The sequence below is a fragment of the Peromyscus californicus genome, unplaced genomic scaffold (assembly GCF_007827085.1).
Source record: "Peromyscus californicus insignis strain IS unplaced genomic scaffold, ASM782708v3 Scaffold_8__1_contigs__length_139910024, whole genome shotgun sequence".
NCBI classification, from domain to species: domain Eukaryota; kingdom Metazoa; phylum Chordata; class Mammalia; order Rodentia; family Cricetidae; genus Peromyscus; species Peromyscus californicus.
In genome coordinates this window covers 50,185,722-50,204,298 of record NW_026294606.1, presented here as the reverse complement: position 1 = coordinate 50,204,298, position 18,577 = coordinate 50,185,722, and the positions used below count along the sequence as shown (strand labels likewise).

The window sequence follows — 18,577 nt, the reverse complement described above, 5'->3', positions numbered from 1 at the left end:
AAGCAATCCCTCACCCATGCTCCTGTAAATAATCCCAATGCATTCAATGGTCCACCAAGTTATACTGGGTTGGAATCATTTCTTTAGCCTGACGCAGTGCCCTATCTGAGATAAACAAGCCTTTGTTGACACCTCCTCAGAAAATGGTACATGATACATTGTTGAAAGGAAGATTACTATGTGACTTGCTCAACATATGCCAAGCATCACTTTGTGAGGATTGTGCCATGGCCCCTGAGCACAAATTTAACTGCCATCATAACTATATCTTGGGGTTTTCCTAAGGAATATGGGTTCCAGCAGGAGGACAATGATAACTAATCAGTGATGGCTTTCATTTTTTTTCTACAGCCCACATGCACACATCTAGACTTAGTGGTTCATGACACTGAGTAATTAGCTAAACAGGATTAACTGTATTCTCAGCTGAAATTGAAAATTTGCCAGCTATCCAAACAAAGTCCACTACCCAAACAAAAGAGGTACAAATCTTAGACCAATTATGAGGTGTTTCATCAGTGATTTGGAAAAAGTCCTTCCTTGGTCAAGTGCTGGTCCAGTTATTAAATAAACTTTTAGGAATAGCCTCCTTCATCTTTCTGCATTGCTCTACTCTGGATTTGTCTTTATACATGGTGTCAGGTGGGTGGTCTATGCTTAGGACTGAAGGCCCATACCAGGAGCCAAAGTGAAGCAGAACCTCCCTTCAAGCCAGGATTTTGGGATTACAGTGATTATGTGCAGCTTCAAGTGAATTCAGTGAACCCTGAGGAACTAGGGCATCACCCACAGCACCACCATAACCAAGCCACAAATGCCTCACCTCCATGTCTTCCTTGACTTGCTCCTGTTGGTCTCTGAGTTCTCCAAAAGCATCGATGATCAAACCTAGTGTTGAAAAGAGAAGTTATGTGATGCCCATCAACTATGAGCAATCATTCAACTCATAACTCCTTGGATATTCCTTCCCAAGAAAATGAGAATACAGCCACATTAGGAAACACTTAGAACATGGTAGAAATCTGAGGTCGCACTGGCTGCTTCTTACTAGGGAAGTGACATTCTCTGAGAATGGAACATACAGTGACTTGAACTGACACGCACTGGAAAAGCATTTTAAAATGAAGTGACAAGCTAGAAAAAAATGCTAATTAACTTGGCACATACACAAGCTATATTATTACTTACTGCAGGGTGAAAGGGGTAGCTGAGATTTATGGTTGTAAAATACAGAAAGCCCTAGCCGGGCGGTGGTGGCGCACGCCTTTAGTCCCAGCACTCGGGAGGCAGAGCCAGGCGGATCTCTGTGAGTTCGAGGCCAGCCTGGGCTACCAAGTGAGTTCCAGGAGAGGCGCAAAGCTACACAGAGAAACCCTGTCTCGAAAAACCAAAAAAAAAAAAAAAAAAAAAAAAATACAGAAAGCCCCACAAAAAGATAATCAAATAAAACATTATTGTATGGACTGAGATATATGTATCAACCTTATAACCCCTCATAATTTTATCAAACGTGAATGAATGTTTGATAAGTGGAATTGTTGCATTTTTGCCTCCTTTCTGTTCTGTGACTTCCCAACTGCTACTTCCAAATGTTTTGACTTTTCTTGCTTCTTAAAAACTGACTTATTTTACTTATATGTATGTGTGCATTTCTATGAGTGTATATGTGCACATGTGTGCAGGTACCCACAGAGCCCAGAAGAGGGTGCAGGATTCCATGGAGCTGTAGTTGCAGACAGCTGTGAGGTGCCCTACATGGCACCAAGAACTCAATTTCAATCCTCTGGAAGAGCAGCAAGTGCTCTTAACTGCTGAGTCATCTCTCTAGCCCCAACTTTTCCTTCTTATAAAGCAATAATGTTGCCTTCTATAAAGACATTGCAGATGTATTATGAACCCTTTATACTTATTTATACACTTTACCAGTATCATGTCACACCTGTGGAACATAAAGGATAATGTCTTATTTACAGACATTTAATTTGAGCTGGGATGAATGTGTTAACTAAGGAACAAACAAACAAACAAAAAAGCAGGGGTGACTTTCTGAGAGAAAGGGATCTCACTCCAAGTTAGCCAGAGGAAGAGGAAAAACTAGTGGTTGACACTGCTCTGTGGTTTCAGGGAAAGATTCTGAACCCAATCTGCCCATCCTGGGCAGCTACACACTTTGGCAAGACACTGAGACTTCCCCTAGACTAGTTAGTTCCCACATACATTGTAAGTCTTGACATGATATAACCCTCATGATATCAGGGAAGGGTAACATGAGTTACTAGACACAACTGGCACGTAGTAGGGAGTCACCAATGACAGTGACACGACTGTGCATGATGAGCTAATCAGGTACCAATACTGTAGAGGAGACTTGAACTGATGCCCTTGTTTGGTAGTTCTCCACAACTGTAGAACTTAGAGAGTTGCATAAGCTGAGTTACTGTCTCAGGATGAATGGTTCATCCCCTCCAAACTTTCAAAGCTGGTCATGTGGCAAGACCAGGAGCCAACCCCTGTAGAACATTTTTGTTTTTCATAAATAGAAATCAAACCGGCTGAAAGATGGCTCAGTCAGCAAAGTGTGCTTTCAATTCTTAGAGGGCAAAAGCTGGAGACGGTAGAGTTTGTAATCCCAGCACTTGGTGGAGTAATCCCACAAAGGCAGAGACAAGTCCCTAGAGCTCACTGACCAGCCAGCCTAGCCTAACTGGAGAGCCACAGATTCCAGAGAAAGACCCAGGCTCAAAAAAAAGAAAGAAAGAAAAGTAGAAGACTCCTGAAATTGACCTCTGTCTTTAACATGCACATGAGCATGCCTGTCATACACACACACACACACACACACACACACACACACACACACACACACACACGAAAGGGAGGGAGGGAGGGAGGGAGGGAGGGAGAGAGAGAGAGAGAGAGAGAGAGAGAGAGATCAAGGAAAAGTATACCCACCACACTACATCCCAGGGACCCACATGACAATGAGAACTCCTGGAAAGAAGCTGTGTATGGAGAAGACTGGCTGATCAGAACTGCAGTGATGGAGAGAGGCTGGGATGCTGCCCATCCAGGCTAATTACCTTATCTTGGACTAGCTTTAACCTCCTGAATAGCCCATTTCTTGCCTACTTCTGTGTAGGAACTAACATTCTGTAGTTAATAGATTAAAACCCTTAGCATCTGTTAGCTTAGCAGACCCCTAGCTTCCACCTACCTAAAAGCTAAGAATGTCATCAGGAAGCATCTGAGGTCTATAGAAACACTTTCCCCATCTTGCTGTAACCGCTTCTCTGAGGTCCTCACTGGTGTCTTTGAAATTTGCCTTGATTTATGATTCCTTTTTCTATTCTGTAAAACTATAAAGCTTTAGGAAACTGCTTCTATGTTTGAACATAGAATTTGGGGTAACTTAAGTCTGTGTTCCCAGGCCATGATTGATCACTCAAACTTAGTCCAAGAATAAACTGTCTCTTATTCCCTTTATGGTAAAAGCTATGAGGTTTTTGTGTTTCCTTGCTTGTTTGTTTATCTGTTTGTTTGTTTGTCTGATTGTTTATATGAACACATTCCTCTTTATTTTCCATCTAGAGATTTTATAAGGAGAAATACTAGATGAAAAAGTTCCACTAGGCCTTGACAGAAAAGATGTGATACTGTCAGCCCACCTTGCATTCTGCCTTCAGCAGCAGATGGCTCAAGTTCAAGACACCCAGGAGCCACAGCTGGGTACGGCTTACCTTGTATGATGGCCAAAAGGATGACAATCACAAAGAAGAAGAACGTGATGTCGAAGATGATGCGGTAGATCTCATACTCATCTCCTGCTGGGTCTTCAATTTCATCACCAATGCCCCCTCCAGCACGGACACCCACATACATGTGGAACATGTAACACTGGAAGACAGGGACAGAGACACTTGTGAGGGTCACAACCCTCCTCGACATTCTAATGACATGAGGTTTTCTCTCTAGTATCTGGCCCTCATTCTAAATGAGAAGAGGATCTTAGTGCTCTGCATTGTCTTTCTGTTTTAATCCTTTTCCCTGTGATATAAATATGTGGCTCTTGCACACTGTTGTCTCCTAACCAAAACTGCACACTGTTCACCAGGTTTAGAGCTTTTGTATCACTTGGGACAATGAAGAGCTTAATTAGCACCTTGGCTCTGAAGCTCATGAGATGACACAGTGTTACAATCACATTACAGGGCCTTGAACTATATAAAGCTGTTTTATCTGGTTATTTCCAATGACACAGACATGAAAATGGAAAGTAAAAGCCTAGTGTGGGGGGAGATGGAATCTTAGAAACGGAGCCAGAACAAGGCAGACTTGGTGGCTTCTCCTCTTAACTGAGAATTCATGAATAGGATGCAGAGATCTTTTCTGCTTAGTGTCTAGGATAATGAAGAAAGATGGTGTGGGGAGATAGGGAGGAATGAGAAGCCCATTCATTAAAACAAAAGGGCAGTCAACACCTACTACATCTGCTAAAGAATGATGAACAGAAAAGAGGTTTTACAGGAGTGTCTTTGGAACAGGACTTGGCCTCAGCATCACTGCCATTTGAGGATTGAGTAATTTCTTGTAATTGGGGCCATGCTGTGCATTTTAGATTTTTGGAGAATCCTCTACCTCTACTGACTCGCTGCTAACAGTGCCTTTCTCTATAGTACTAATAATAAAGAAAAGTGACTCTTGATGCCAAATGTCCTCTGGGAACAGAGTCAAGCCAGGCTGAGAGTTCCTGGCTCACAGCATCTAGACTTTTAACTTCATTCAAGATAACTTCAGCTCCCCACCTCACACCTGTACTCTGGGCCCCACTCATTTACAAGTTCTTATTTCAATATTCACAGACCTGTAAAGCCACCCTGTAGAGCCACCCCCAACTCCAGGTCTTTGTTGAGCATCCTCTGTACCAGGTGGTATCCTTCTCCATCCTCATCCAAAGCACATACTTTAAGTTTACAGGCCTTCCAAAATTAGACCTTCTTAGTCTGCTCTACATAGCCTAACTTATTCAACTCACGTGTCTCTAACCCATTCTAGTCTGTTTAGTTGTTCCCTACACAGCAAAGGGGGACAGCCTCTCTACAGCTCATACTTGGTTCACATGCCCACCATCCCATCACCATGTGATCCTGTTAGGTCAATAATCAATTTTAACCATCACACTCATAAAGGTACTTTCTCAGCCAGACATACAATAAGCCAAAAACATCAGGACAGCTGCCCTAAACCCCACTACCTTATAAACCCACCTGAACCTCCCAGGACTTTTCTGGAGCCTAAAAAAAAAAGGCTCTTTGTGGCAGAGAAGTCAAGAGAGCCCTCTAGTGAGAGCTGGTTTAAGGTAGTCATACTTGGGCTGGTTTAGGCCTATCTGCACACCCAGACTCCTCAAGGCTCAGGTGTCCAGATTGTTAGTGGCATTTACTGTGTTTGTGTCCAAATATGAAATGTTGAAGAGAGTCACTTGAATAAAACAAAACAAAAACCAACATCTCCCTTTGGGACACTACATTGATTTCTTGAAACTTGGTGGCTAAAATTGTCCACAGTGCCTTTTTGAATAAAGGATAATCTTTTTTCATTGTAGACTTTTGTTTTCTGCTTAAATTCTTTATATCACACACATTGCTCATTTTTTTTTTTTTTTTACCATGGAGAAAGTGAAGTCCCATGCTCTTCTCTGATGTGAGTCTTCATACGTGGAACTGAGGCCACAGTGGGTGGCAGTGATGACCTCAGCTGTCTGGCCCTGGCTAATGAGCTGACAGGGCTGTCCTTGGGACTTCAGTGGGGTTTTCCTACTCTTGGCCTTCCAGATAAGCTCATAATGGCCTCATTGGCAAGGTATGTGACGACCCACTGGTGTCTGGGGCTCAGGAGTCAAATTACTGGAAACAAGAATCCTTTTTCTCCATGTTTCTCTTCATAGACTGAGCCTAGTCAGGGTGGAAGTGGAAGAAGCAGTTTGGGGGACTGAAAACTACACTTCTTCCAGGGATTCTGAAAAAAAATAAATAACGGTGGGGAAGGAGCAGGAGCCAGAGGTGGAGGTGGAGGGAGGAAGTCTGTGGATGCTCAAAGGAAGTGTGGCAGAGGGCAGGGGAGTCCTTTTAGGGAACCAGGAAGCAGGAGCCAGAGATCCTGACGGAAAGGTCAGGTCAGATGTGTGAGAACAGTCAATTAACTGAGGTGATCTCCAACAACGCCTGAGCAGCTAACTTCTTCAAGCTGCCTCTTATCCTCATTGTCTGAGAAATTTGGGCGGTGGGGAGGGGGGGTTGTCCACTGGTCCTGCAGGTTTGCAGAGCTTCTCTAGAGATGCCCATGCTTTCAGACAAAATGTCCTTCTGCGCCCCATTTCCTCAGCTACCATCACCATTTTGCCATGGGCTGTAGACTTTTTTTTCCCCACTTTTTCCTCCTACACTCTTGAAGAGGGAGTTCAAAGCCTATCAGGACGGGGCTGGTTTAATTAGATTCTAGAGTAAAGTACCGTGGTCTAGGAAGAAAGGAGAAACTACTGGGTGAGTCATGGGAGTGGCAAAACTTTGGCTGCAGCGCCACCTGCTGGAAGCGACAGCAGCCAAAGGTTGAAGTCCCTGAAGAAGACAACCCTCTACCCACAGAGTAATTTAAGTAATTTAAATTACCTTTACATTTAAAATTTAATGACAGTAAAAGTCTCAGTTTTCTCTTGCAGAAAGGAGACACCTGAGACCCTTCCTCACAGAGCATCCAAGCTCCTCACAGAGCATCCAAGCTCAGCACAGCCACCAACAAGATAAAAGCCTCAAGCTGATATGCAAAGAGAAAAGCCTAAACCAGAGATAGTCACCAATGGTCTTGCTAATGACTCAAAGAAGTCCCTCAAACTGATGATGTCCAGGCTCTAGGGAAGTAAAGAGCCCACTTCCTTATCCTAAAACGAGACTGTGATGGTTAAGCATGCTTGTCAGCTTGTTTGGATAAAGATGCACCTAAGATATTAGTAAGTATCCACAAGGGTATTTTCAGAGATAAGTGGGTCATCAGGGCTCTGACAGAAGGAATGAAGGAATCCTTGGATGGATCTGAACCTAAGAGATGGCATTACTGGGAAGTAAGAGGTGGGGCCTTGATGGAGGAAGTAGGTTCTGGTGACAGGTCCTCCAGGCTCTCATGCCCTTCAGAATCCACTGCTCTCTGCTTCCTAGCCACCTAGATGCAAACTGATCTGCTCCACCATGCATTCATCACCACCACTGGCTAGCCTCTCTGACACCGTGGGCCATGATATACAATTCACACCTTAAAGCTGTTCTCGAGCATTTTGGCAGTGCCAAGGCAAAAGTAAAATGGAGACAAATCTCTCTGCCTTCTGGATTCACATCCTGTACTGCTAAACAAGCCCAAGCAGGAGAGGCTGTGGTGCTCCTAAGACAAATGAAGGGAAACAATGGAAACATGTATGGAGATTGAGTGAAAACCAGGTCATCTCAGGTGTGGTGACTACAGGTTGAACAGAGTCACACAGGGCCGCGTGATAAGAGCAGCTAACTGATAACTAGCTGCCTTTGATACATAGCAGATAATCTCTTTAAAGTTGTGTAAACTCACATTCCCGGTAAGAGGAATGTGCTAGCTTCCCCATCAATCCACTGACCGGAGTTATTGCAAGCTTTAATATTTTTAATAATGAACTGTGGTTTTCTGTTATTCTGGCCTACATTTCTTTCTTTACAGTAATAGTTGGGCATCCTTTCAGACTTATGAGCTGAAGGAATTAATGCTCCTGTGCATTATCTGGCCACATAACTGACCCTTCGTGTGTTGTCTTCTTTCTTATAACATTTTTAAATTACTTAAACTACTTTTTATTTGTACATTATGTGGGGGGTGCCATGGATGGGTGTGGAGGACACCATTCAGGTATCTCTCTTTCCACCATGCAGGCCTGGGGGATTGAACTCAGAGTGGCTGTAAGCTTGGAGGCAGGTGCCTTCCCCACTGAGCGTCTTGCAGGCCTGGGCTTGTCTTTTCAAGGGTGTGATAAGAACTGTGCCAGTAAAGGAAATTGTCTCTTCCTTACCATGCTGAATACATTTTGGCCAATTTATCATTTGTCTATAAGACTTGATTTATATTTACTAGTAACAAAAATAATATTTTTTTACTTTCACAGCTTTCTAGGTTTTATATCATTAATAGAAAATCCTTTTCTCAAGGTTTGTCATTATTTTAAGGATGCAAACCTGTCCTAATTGTTATTGACTTGAATCAAAAGACTGCTCTTCACTTCTACCATCCCTCAGGGGCTTGTACATGGGGTCAATACCATTTATTGAATTTTTTTGCATTTTATGATTGTAAAAAGCAACTTTATCATAGTTTAATTTCTGTGAGTATTTATATGTGTTCCAAGTCACTCTATTCTATTCCAAAGGAGGTACAGAAATACTTCAGTTATTCATTATAGTATCAGTACCTCGTTCCTGTCACTCTTCCAGGACATTTCCTTTCTGAGAGAATTTCAGAATCATCCTATCAGCCCCCTTGACACTCACACACACACCCAAACCATGCAGGTGTCCCAGTGAAGGGCTCACAGAAAGGCCTTGCTCTCCCCAGTCAACAACAGTTAATTTGTCTTAAGTTTCCCCTCCCAAACCTAAGTGTTCTAGAAGAGTCATTTTTGTGATTTTTTTCATATAAAATGTCCCTCATAGGCTCATGTGTTTGAACACCTAGTCTCCAGTTGGTGCTGTTCAGGGAGGTTACAAACCTTCAGAAGGCAGAGCCTTGCTGGAGGAAATATGTCACTGGGGGAAGGGCTATGAAGCCATTATGCCTAGTTCAACTTGCTATTCTCTGTTTCTTGAGTATGGATAAAACGTGGCCAGTCGGCCTCCTGCTCCTGCCTTCATGACTTCTCTTCCTGCTGTACATTTTCCCTGTCATGATGGACTCTATCCCTCCAGAACTGCAAACCAGAATAAACTCTTTCTACCCTAAGTAGCTTTTGGCCAGGATATTTTATCCCAGAAACAGAACCATCATCAGAGAAGCAGGTTATACAACAGTTACACACAACAATGTGAAAGCTGAAACATCTGTTAATTTTGCCCAGGACCTTTAAGACAAGATACTCAGTATAAAAGCGAAAGTATCAGTTCTGTTAAGATATATTGTGTGGATTTTAATAATGCCAGGTAAAGTCAGTAAGGCAAGCCCAAAGCCAAGGCTTCAGAGCAGGAGGACATTCTACCTGCTGTCCTGGGATGTATGAGTAATGAGCTGACATGACTGCATGTCTTCCAGTCCTAACTACATTTCTCACAAGTCTACTAATTACTAAGCTGAACAAACACAGGTGGGAAGTCACCAGCAATGGTCCTTTATGCGCTGCTAAAATGAAAATGCTATAGTTTGAGAAGCCGCTCAACCTTTCACTGTGCCTGGTGCCTCCTCTCCTGCTCTGGGGATGCGGAAATACACACTAACTTAGATGGAAGGTGTGGGGTAGTTTTTACTACAAGTTCAGGAGCTTACCGTCAACATGTCATCACATTTCATGTCTGGTGTATCACCATCTTCGCTCTTATTATAGAATTTTCGGAAGAAATTGAATGCCACGACAGTGTACAGGTACACAACAACAGCTAATAAGCCCACAGTTAACACGAGCTGAAAGCAAGGTGACATTTAGCATATGTTAGGGATACAGAATATATGACCAGTGTAATTGACAGCTGTGTGGGAGGGAAACACTCTCCCGACACACCGGGACTTACTAAAAGCCAATGTGATCCATACCCTCATTATTTCCACCTTCTTAGCTCACAAGTGAAGCTTATTTGCACATTTCCTTTATCAGTCCATCAAAATATTTTATGCTAAGCTTGATTTGATAGATATTAGAAAGCAGCTTTATTACTCACTTTGTGACCATCTTCTAACTGATAGAAGATACTGTATAACATTCTCCTGCATTATGAGCCAAGTCTTTATTTGTGTGTGTGTGTGTGTGTGTGTGTGTGTGTGTGTGTGTGTGTGTGTATGTGTGTGTGTGTGTGTGTGTGTGTGTGTGTGTGTGTGTGTGTGTGTGTGCCTGCTTTTAGGTATGTGCACCATGTGTGTATAGTGCCTGAAGTAGCCAGAGAACAGTGTGGGATCCCGTGGGACTGGAGTTCCAGGCAGTTGTGAGCCACTCAACATGGGTGCTGGGAACTGAACCAGGATCCTCTGCAAGAGCAGTAAATCTCCAACCTGCTGTGCCATCTCTCCAGCTGTGAAATGTGCTGGGAGCTCTGTCTGTCACAATCCACCAACTGGCAAGTGAGCAGAGTGCACAGGGATTCTGTTGTGGTGCCTTTGATTGGCCATGAGTAGGACAGCTTTATTCCTAACCTTAGGTGACATGTGCAGGAGCTACTTGCTGGACTTAGGAAACAAAGGATTATGGTAATGGCAGTAAAAGTAGATGTGATTCCCATGGTTGGAGGGACACTGATTATAACATGTTGGGCTAGAAGGGCTGTTAATCCAGATAATTAGCACAGAATTTTTACCACCAATTGGACACGTGAAACAACAGATGAATAAGTAAATGTATACTTTTGCACCAAGTCACCATAATAGAGAGATCCGGCATGAAGAGCTGAGTTCCATCAGATGTCAGTGGGTTTTCTGGACCTAGACTAACTGTTCCCCATGTCAGCATGCCCTTGTCAAGTATAGAGTATCATTAAGATTTTATTTAATTTAAAAAGTAGGTTATCTTATTAAATTTAGCTGCAACACCTCTTATTATCAATGCAACTAATGCATCTGGATTCTGCAACAGTTTTTGGCACAGTATAGTATCAGATGGAGTGAATATTGTCTCATAAGCAAAACAGGAACTAGTTTCCTCAGTGCTCAATGCAGATATTTCTGATCTGCTGGATTTGTTCTCAGTGTTCACAGAATCTGACAAGGTATTGTCACTGGTTGTACTTTACCAAAAAAGGATTTGATATTGACAAATATTAATTCACTTGTCCAAGATCACACAGCAAATCCATCAAGCCAATCCTTAAACTCAGGTTATAGGGTCTTTGGAATTACTAATCATAATTTATAAAAGACATAGACTATCCATCCATGAGAAGTCTTTAAAGCCATATATTGTCACTTAAGGGCTGGATTTATTTTTGCAGGTTCTTCTCTTGCTGTTTTTAGTTCCTTTATAGGAAAGATGACCTTTTACCTGTTTGCCATTGTGAGTGACTGAGGACAGGATGGTTCTCAAAGTCTTGAATCCCATTGCGATGTCAAGGAGGTGAGCAGCAAAAAAAAAGTTGTTATAGTGTCCAAGAACGGACATGGTCATGTACCAGGCTAGGTACAGGAAGGACTGTTGGAGCAAACAGGGGTAGATGTGTCAGACACCAGAATTCACAAGAACTGGTAAGAGCCACTGCCATCTCACTCCACGATAACCACTGCACTCACCTTTTCTTTCTAGACTAATTCTTCAGGTCGAATTAGCTGGATTCCATCTTTGCACATTTTACCTTTATTTAGTTTGTTGTGAAAGGCTCAGTGTAATTTCTTTTTCTTTTAACCACATCAGTTCTTCTTATTCATCTTCTCACAAATAATAGAAATGATCATCCTATGCCCTGACAGCAGGGTCTCTTGGCCTCAGCATAGTGCTATTTTACACCAATAATTTCTTGCTATTTGGGCTACCCTGTGACTTCAGGATCCATTAGATTTCAAAGAATATCCAGCCATGATCATAAAAATGCCATCAGATGTCATTGAGGGACAAGACTGTCTCTGTTTGGGAACCCTTGTCTACAGTCATCCCAAGAATCCTCCAACTTTGACTCCTCCTTTTCTCCTCTGCTCCTTATTTATCTACACACTAAGCTTGTTAATCTATTAGTTAGAATCCATTGTTCCTGAGGAGTTTGATTAAGGCAGCATTGCACTTTGCATGAATTAAAGTGAGCCCAAGAGCAAAGTACTCCCTGATTTCACTAACACTTGTAGTGACCTTAACTGCAAAACTACATAACTGGTGTTGCTTGGAGAAGTCTCCTGAATCATAACCAAAAAATTACTTTTTAATTCTCTTTCTCTCTCTCTCTCTCTCTCTCTCTCTCTCTCTCTCTCTCTCTCTCTCTCTCTCTCTGTGTGTGTGTGTGTGTGTGTGTGTGTGTGTGTGTGTGTGTGTGTGTGTGTAGGTATGGGCACACAATGCAGTGCTCTCAGAAGCCAGAAGAGGAAATAAGTTCCCCAGGAGTTACAGAAAGTTGTCTGAACTGCCCATTGTCAGAGCTGGGAACCAAACCCAGGTCTTCTACAAGAGAATGGATGCTCTGGTCTGATGATGAGCCTTCTCTCCAGCTTCCTGAATTATAATTAATGTAAATAATCACTTCTGTTAGGGTGAGAATGTCCATGTTTGGGGGGGCAGTGAAGTTGCAGGCCAGAAGCCCAGCGATGGCTTCCGCTCCTTGGAGCAGTTAGTTTCTCCTACACATGCTGTGTCTGGATGACATCCACTCACAGGAGAGGAACAGAACTGTTGCCCTGACTCTAATCTTAAGGTATTGCAAGAAGGTGAAAAAAGAAGTGTCTGGGGTCCTACAGGATTTCATGAGCAACAAGGGACTGAAGTGAGGAAAACAAAAATGGCATTTGAAAAAGACACAGGATTTGGCAGGAAGGGTTTACGCTTGCCATAGCACGTTAAGAAGGAGTAATGTCACAGGCTAGGAAGAGATGAAAAGCCTGAGGGAAAAGGACACATACGGGGAACACAAGAGGAAGGAGATGCAAATGACTGACAAACTAGTCACGGCTGTGGTGCTGGTTGACATGGAGGTACCCTGTTAAGTCTGAGTGACAGATGGAGAATGGGCAGTTCCTAGCATTGGTACTTTATTCACATTTATACTAAAAGTTACTCTCTTTGCATGATAAGAAATGTCACTGACAATCTCATATTTCATCTGATTATCACCTTCATTGCTTTTCAGAGACCAACTAAACTGTTGAAGACCTGACAACATGTGAGGAGTAACTGCCAAACAGAAGCCATAAAGCTGACAGCCTAAGGGGTCTCAGAAAGATGTCTGAACGGACTTCTCCAAGGCACCTGCAGGATTAACCCACATCCAAGTTTCTCTGGATGACAAGAAGCTCCACAGAAATGAAAATATTAAGGTCAGACTCACTCGAGCAATAGAGGGTTATGCAAGGACTGTGGCATGGAGATGCCCCCTGTGTGCCCAAGCCAGAGTGTACATGCTACCTGAGTGGAAGATAGCAGCTGAAGCAGGAGTTGGTCAGCTTCTGCCCATTGAGAAGTTTTCCACCATTTGACAAGGAAGTACTTGCAAGGTGGTATGCTAACAGTCTGTGGCTCTGAAAGATACTTATGACCTAAGTTTTGAAGTTCTCAGAAGTACCTTTGATGACTGAGTGGAAGGGTGGGGATGGAGGGAAGAGAATTTACTTGTTGTCACAGATTTTAAAGACTAGGAAAAAGAAACCTTCACTATAAAATCCAGTGTTAAAATTAAACAGTGAGGTGCAGAGACAGCCTTTGGTAATGGATGAGTATATTCAATCATGTTTAAGTATACACTTGGGCCATATGTTTGGTGTCAAAATGCTTTTTGATAAGGATAAATCAAGAATAAGAACATAATGATTTAATGTACTTAATTTTGGAGGAAAAGTGAGCACAAATATTTTTAAAATGTATTAGTTTTAAAAAACATACATGAAGCACTACATTTCATTATGACATTTTTATAAATACTTTGTTTCTTTTGTTTCTCCATCTGCCCACCCATTTCTTTACTACCAATATTCCTCCTCCTCCCACTCATCTCCTCTCTAGTACAAATTATTTTTTATTTTATTTACGTGTGTTTGAGCATCTACAAACCTTTGCAGTCTACCATGGTTCCTCTGAAACATAAATGGAAATCCATATAAATTTTCAAGTTTTTCTTATATTAATATACAAGATAGGCTGGTTAAAGTGTCTGTGCCTGTGTCTCTCTCAAATGCCATGTTTATTAACTGCATTAGTATCTGAGTAACTTCCTTAAATAACCTCCCTTTATCTGCAAGACTCCATGGAGTCATCTAATGAGAGTGAAGGAGGCTTACATTGTCTGTGAACACAACTCCGAGTTTCCACATCTGGTACTTCACATCAATAGAGTTCAATCTGGAATGACACAAGAAAGAGTAGATATTTGCATTAATAGACTTAGGCTTGTGAGAACCTGTAGGCCTACACCTGTCATGGGCAAAGCTGGACACCTGCTCAGGAGGACAGTTCTCAGGAGACCACTTGTCCCCAGGTAAAAGTGAAGAGCTAAAACCAGCTCTGGAGACACACCCCAGTGCTCTGCGATGACCTCTCGGGGGATCATGGGAAAGAAAACAAATAGTACCACATTCTTCTGCAGTAATTTAAATTTATCTTCACCATCGGTATTATTATTGTTATGCATAGTATTTATAGTATGTGTGTATGGTGTGTGTGTGTGTGTGTGTGTGTGTGTGTGTGTGTGTGTGTGTGTTCAGGCACACACACACGGGATAGCACATGTGTGGAAATCAGAAGACAACCTACTTAAGTTACTTCTGTCCTTCTACTTTGGGTTCTGGGGATTGAACTGAGGTTGCCAGGCTTGCCTGCCCTTGTTCACTGAGCAATCTCAACATCTCATCTTGGTATTTGAAAACAGTCTTTTCTTTTTACTGCATTATAACTGAATTCACTTTATATGTGCCCTTTATCCCTGGAAACTACACAAAGCTAATTAACATGTGTGCTTCAAAAGTTGACTCAGTAAAATTTATTGTGCATTTAAAATACCTTTAAAAATATTTGCTTTTATTTTGTCTATGGGTATTTTGCCTGCTTGTGTGTCTGTGTACCACATTTGTGCAGTGCTCAGAGAGGCCAGAAGAGGGAGTCAGATTCCCTGGAACTGGAATGCTAGGCAGTTGTGACTCACCACGTGAGTGCTGGGAACCAATCCCTGTTCCCTACAAGAACAAATGCTCTTAACCATTGAGCTGTCTTGCCAGCCCCTTAAAAACAGATTTTTGCTATATCTGTGGGGGTGGGGTGAGAGAGGGAGATGGATATAGAGAAAGAGAGGGAGGGAGATGAAGATAGAGAGATACGAGATAGAGAAAGAGGATGAGAATGTGTAGTCATATGTGCAGGTAATGAAAACCAAAACAGGAACAACCCCACAGGTTGACGGAAGAAGGAAGTTTAAAATGTATCTTGCAGGTTAAGAGTTCTGTTTACAATTAACAAGAAGTTCCTGGTTGTTTGGTGCTAAATCGTAGCTAAGAGAGGTCTGTTTGTTCTGTGTTAAGTCCCTGCTAATTGAGGCTTCTATGTGTCGTCCACAGCAAGTCCCTAGTCTGGTGTAAACTGCTCATAACCCACCACACTTGATGCATACCCTTGCTTTGTTCCTCTTCTCTTCATTGTATCCTTTTAACTACCAATAATCACCAACCCTCTCAGCTTGGGAACACCTTCTCTCTCCTGTAAGAGGGACTTGAAGAGTCTGTGGGGCTGCTCTCTCAAACCCTAACTTAGGGAGAGACAACTGGCTGGCCAGTCTTGGTTGCACCCAAATACAACTTGTTTTAATTTGGACAACTTTGAACTTGGTCCTTTCTTTCTCTAGAATCTCAGCATCAACAGTTTACGTATGTATGTGTGTGTGTGGTATGCTTTTGTATGTGTATAGTATATGTGTGTGTTTACATGTGTATGAGGTGTACTCCGTGCATGTTGGTGTGAAGGCCAGAGGTTGACTGGCTGTCTTCCTCTATTACTGCCCATCTTACTTCAAGACAGGGTATTTTAGTGAACCTCATCATTTTGACTAGACACAGGCCAGCAAGCCCCCAGAATCCACATGCCTCCACCTCCCAACACTGGGATTACACATATGCGCATTCATGCCTGGCTCTACATGGCTGCTGGAGATTCGAACTCTGGTCCTCATGCTTGTACAGCAAGTGCTTTTACCATTGAGCCACCTGCCTAGCCCTGTTGTCCATCTTGTGTTGCATTTCAGGAGAAGGGTTTCTGATTCAAATAACCAAACTTGCATGAACACATACATTTATCTTACAACTAAATTTTATAAACGAGAGCAGTTTGTCTCCTTTTTCTGTTTTCTCTTTGTAGTCCTGGGGCATGTACCCAGGACTTGTACTTGCTGAGTGAACGCTTTCCCACGGAGCTGCAGTCCCAGCCCTGTTTCTTTCGGCTTGCAGTCACCCCACCAGCTCATGCTCCATTTCCCTTCAAGCAGGATTTAGCCTTCCCCTGCTCCCCAAGGGACTAGACCCTCATCCTATTATGACTCCCAGCATGCCTCTTAGCTTCTGCTAATGCTGCACCTGCCTGGGGGCCCATCTCTGCTACTGATCTGCGACCTCCTGGGCACCAAGTACTATCAAACAAATTAAATGTCTCTCCATCAGTCTATGTTGAGTGAATAAATCTGAGCACAAAAAACTCATGAGCTTTGAAAATTTAAAAATGCATGTGCTATAAAACACTTCACTTTTTTTCAGAACTTGGCACTGATTTGGGGGTTAGACATAACTTAGACTTTCTATACCCCAGCTCCAGGTTAACTGGCAGGTGAGATGAACAGACACAATATAGTGTGAGGGGGCACAGGTCTCAAAGGGCCTCTCCAGACAGAAGAGTTCTGTCTTTAATTACTTCTAAAAATGATTGTTTTTAAGTAGACAAATCTGAAAATTGAAGTTTGAGAATGAGCAGTTTGTTAAGTGAAGCTGATAAGATGGGCATTTGTTGTTGTTGTTGTTGTTATTTTCTGTCTTAGTTTTATCTTTCCTGGAAGGGTGAAGGTCCCCTTCTTTAGCTCAGGATTTCCTTCTCTCTTGTCTTTTTCTTTTTCTGTGGCAGTGTGTAGCTTTTCTGCCAATACTGTTCTTAAACAGGCTCAACTAACCCTCTTACTTAAAATTCCCAAGTTCTCAGGCTGTGCCCTGACAGGCCCCCTGTATTTTTCCTTCTCTCAAGGCAAAACTTTGTCTTTGAACCATACTTTTATTACACAGAACCCTTCTTCCATAAGCAGCCCATCATATTTGGAATAGGTTTCAACATTAATTTTTTTCTAAGTCTGAAAGGAGTTGACAGAGGTAAGTGACTGGATGATCTGTATGAGAGCAGCACTACTTTCCATAGAAATGATCTCAAGCAAAACCAAGGCTCTAAAATTCAGGGTGTCTGAATTTTACATTGTAGTTTCTTACCTAAAATTTTTCTTTTGTGGTTATTTTTCATTAATCAGACACATGAGTGACAGTCCACTGCCACTGTCATTAAGCATTGTCTCTTTTTTGAAGGGCCCAATATTTTGTCCATAAACCTATAGCATCCATGCTGTGTGGACCTGACCCCACCCCCAGGGAGTAGCCCTGGCTAACTGGGGTGGCTAATCAAGGCTCAGGCTCCCCAGGAAACAGGCCTTGATTCAAGAAAATCCTATAAATTAGAGAAGAAGGTGAGCAGTGGGTGGATGAGAGGTTGCTTAAGGATTTCGAGATATAAGCTTGTCTGCCCTCCCCTCAAAAACTCCCACAAATGTAGACCACTCAGTCTTTCTTACCTACAGGGAAGAAGCAGACCACTTATTTAAATGTGCGCCCACCAAGCTGCATGGGTGGAAAAATACTGTAAATATTGAAGATCTGTTTATAAATGGGTCTTGTAAGGATAACAGTTTATTGGTAAGTAACTACTACATGGATTGTTATCAATCTGGGTGAACACATCAAGATAGCAGGCACACAGAGGCCCACTAAGTCTCGACCTTCTAAATGTTTCAGTAAAGGGAAATCTTTTTTCCTCAATCTTGTACATTCCCTACTGGACCTTCATTCAGATTTATTATCCATATTTAAAAGTAATAAGAACATAGATTTTCTGGCCCTTTGCTAGCAGTCAATCTGAAAAGTATTTATTACACAAAATAATGAAAGATTTTGCCAATTAAAAAAAATTGTTATACTTGCGCATGTGCATGTGTGTGTTGCGTATATGTGTATGTGTCCCAGAGCATGTGTGTAGAGGTCAGAGGACAACTTGTAGAGTAAATTCTCTTCTTCCACAGTGGAGTCTGGGGATGGAACGTAGGTTACCAGGCTTGGCAGCAAGTATGTTTACTGCTGAGCCATCTCACTACCCCATCACCAGATTTAACACTATCCAACAAAGAAACAGTCTCAGGTTTTCCTCCTATTTTTAAATGGTTTCAATGTTGTTGTTACAAATATTACTAAGAAATATAAAATATGTAACTCAGCAAAACTGTCTAATTCTGTCAGTCACCAGTGACCTGCAAATGCTCATGAGGAGTTCGGAATCCTTCACACCCCACTTCTTGTTTCAAATGACTGACCTGAAGGCCTTGGCTCCTGAGACTCTTGATGTCCTTCTTTATGTGTGTGACACATTCTAAACACCACAGGGTCTCGTGTAACTCAGCCTGGC

General features: G+C 42.3%; 1 protein-coding gene across 1 annotated transcript in view; it reads right to left on the bottom strand.

Annotated features, from left to right (window-relative positions):
* Ryr2 (ryanodine receptor 2) overlaps positions 1-18,577 on the bottom strand; it is a 594,119-nt gene that overhangs the window by 4,022 nt on the left and 571,520 nt on the right. Inside the window, 5 exon segments of the mRNA XM_052728780.1 lie at positions 824-888; positions 3,738-3,894; positions 9,544-9,678; positions 11,243-11,389; positions 14,170-14,230. Of these exon segments, the coding sequence (XP_052584740.1) occupies positions 824-888; positions 3,738-3,894; positions 9,544-9,678; positions 11,243-11,389; positions 14,170-14,230 (565 nt within the window).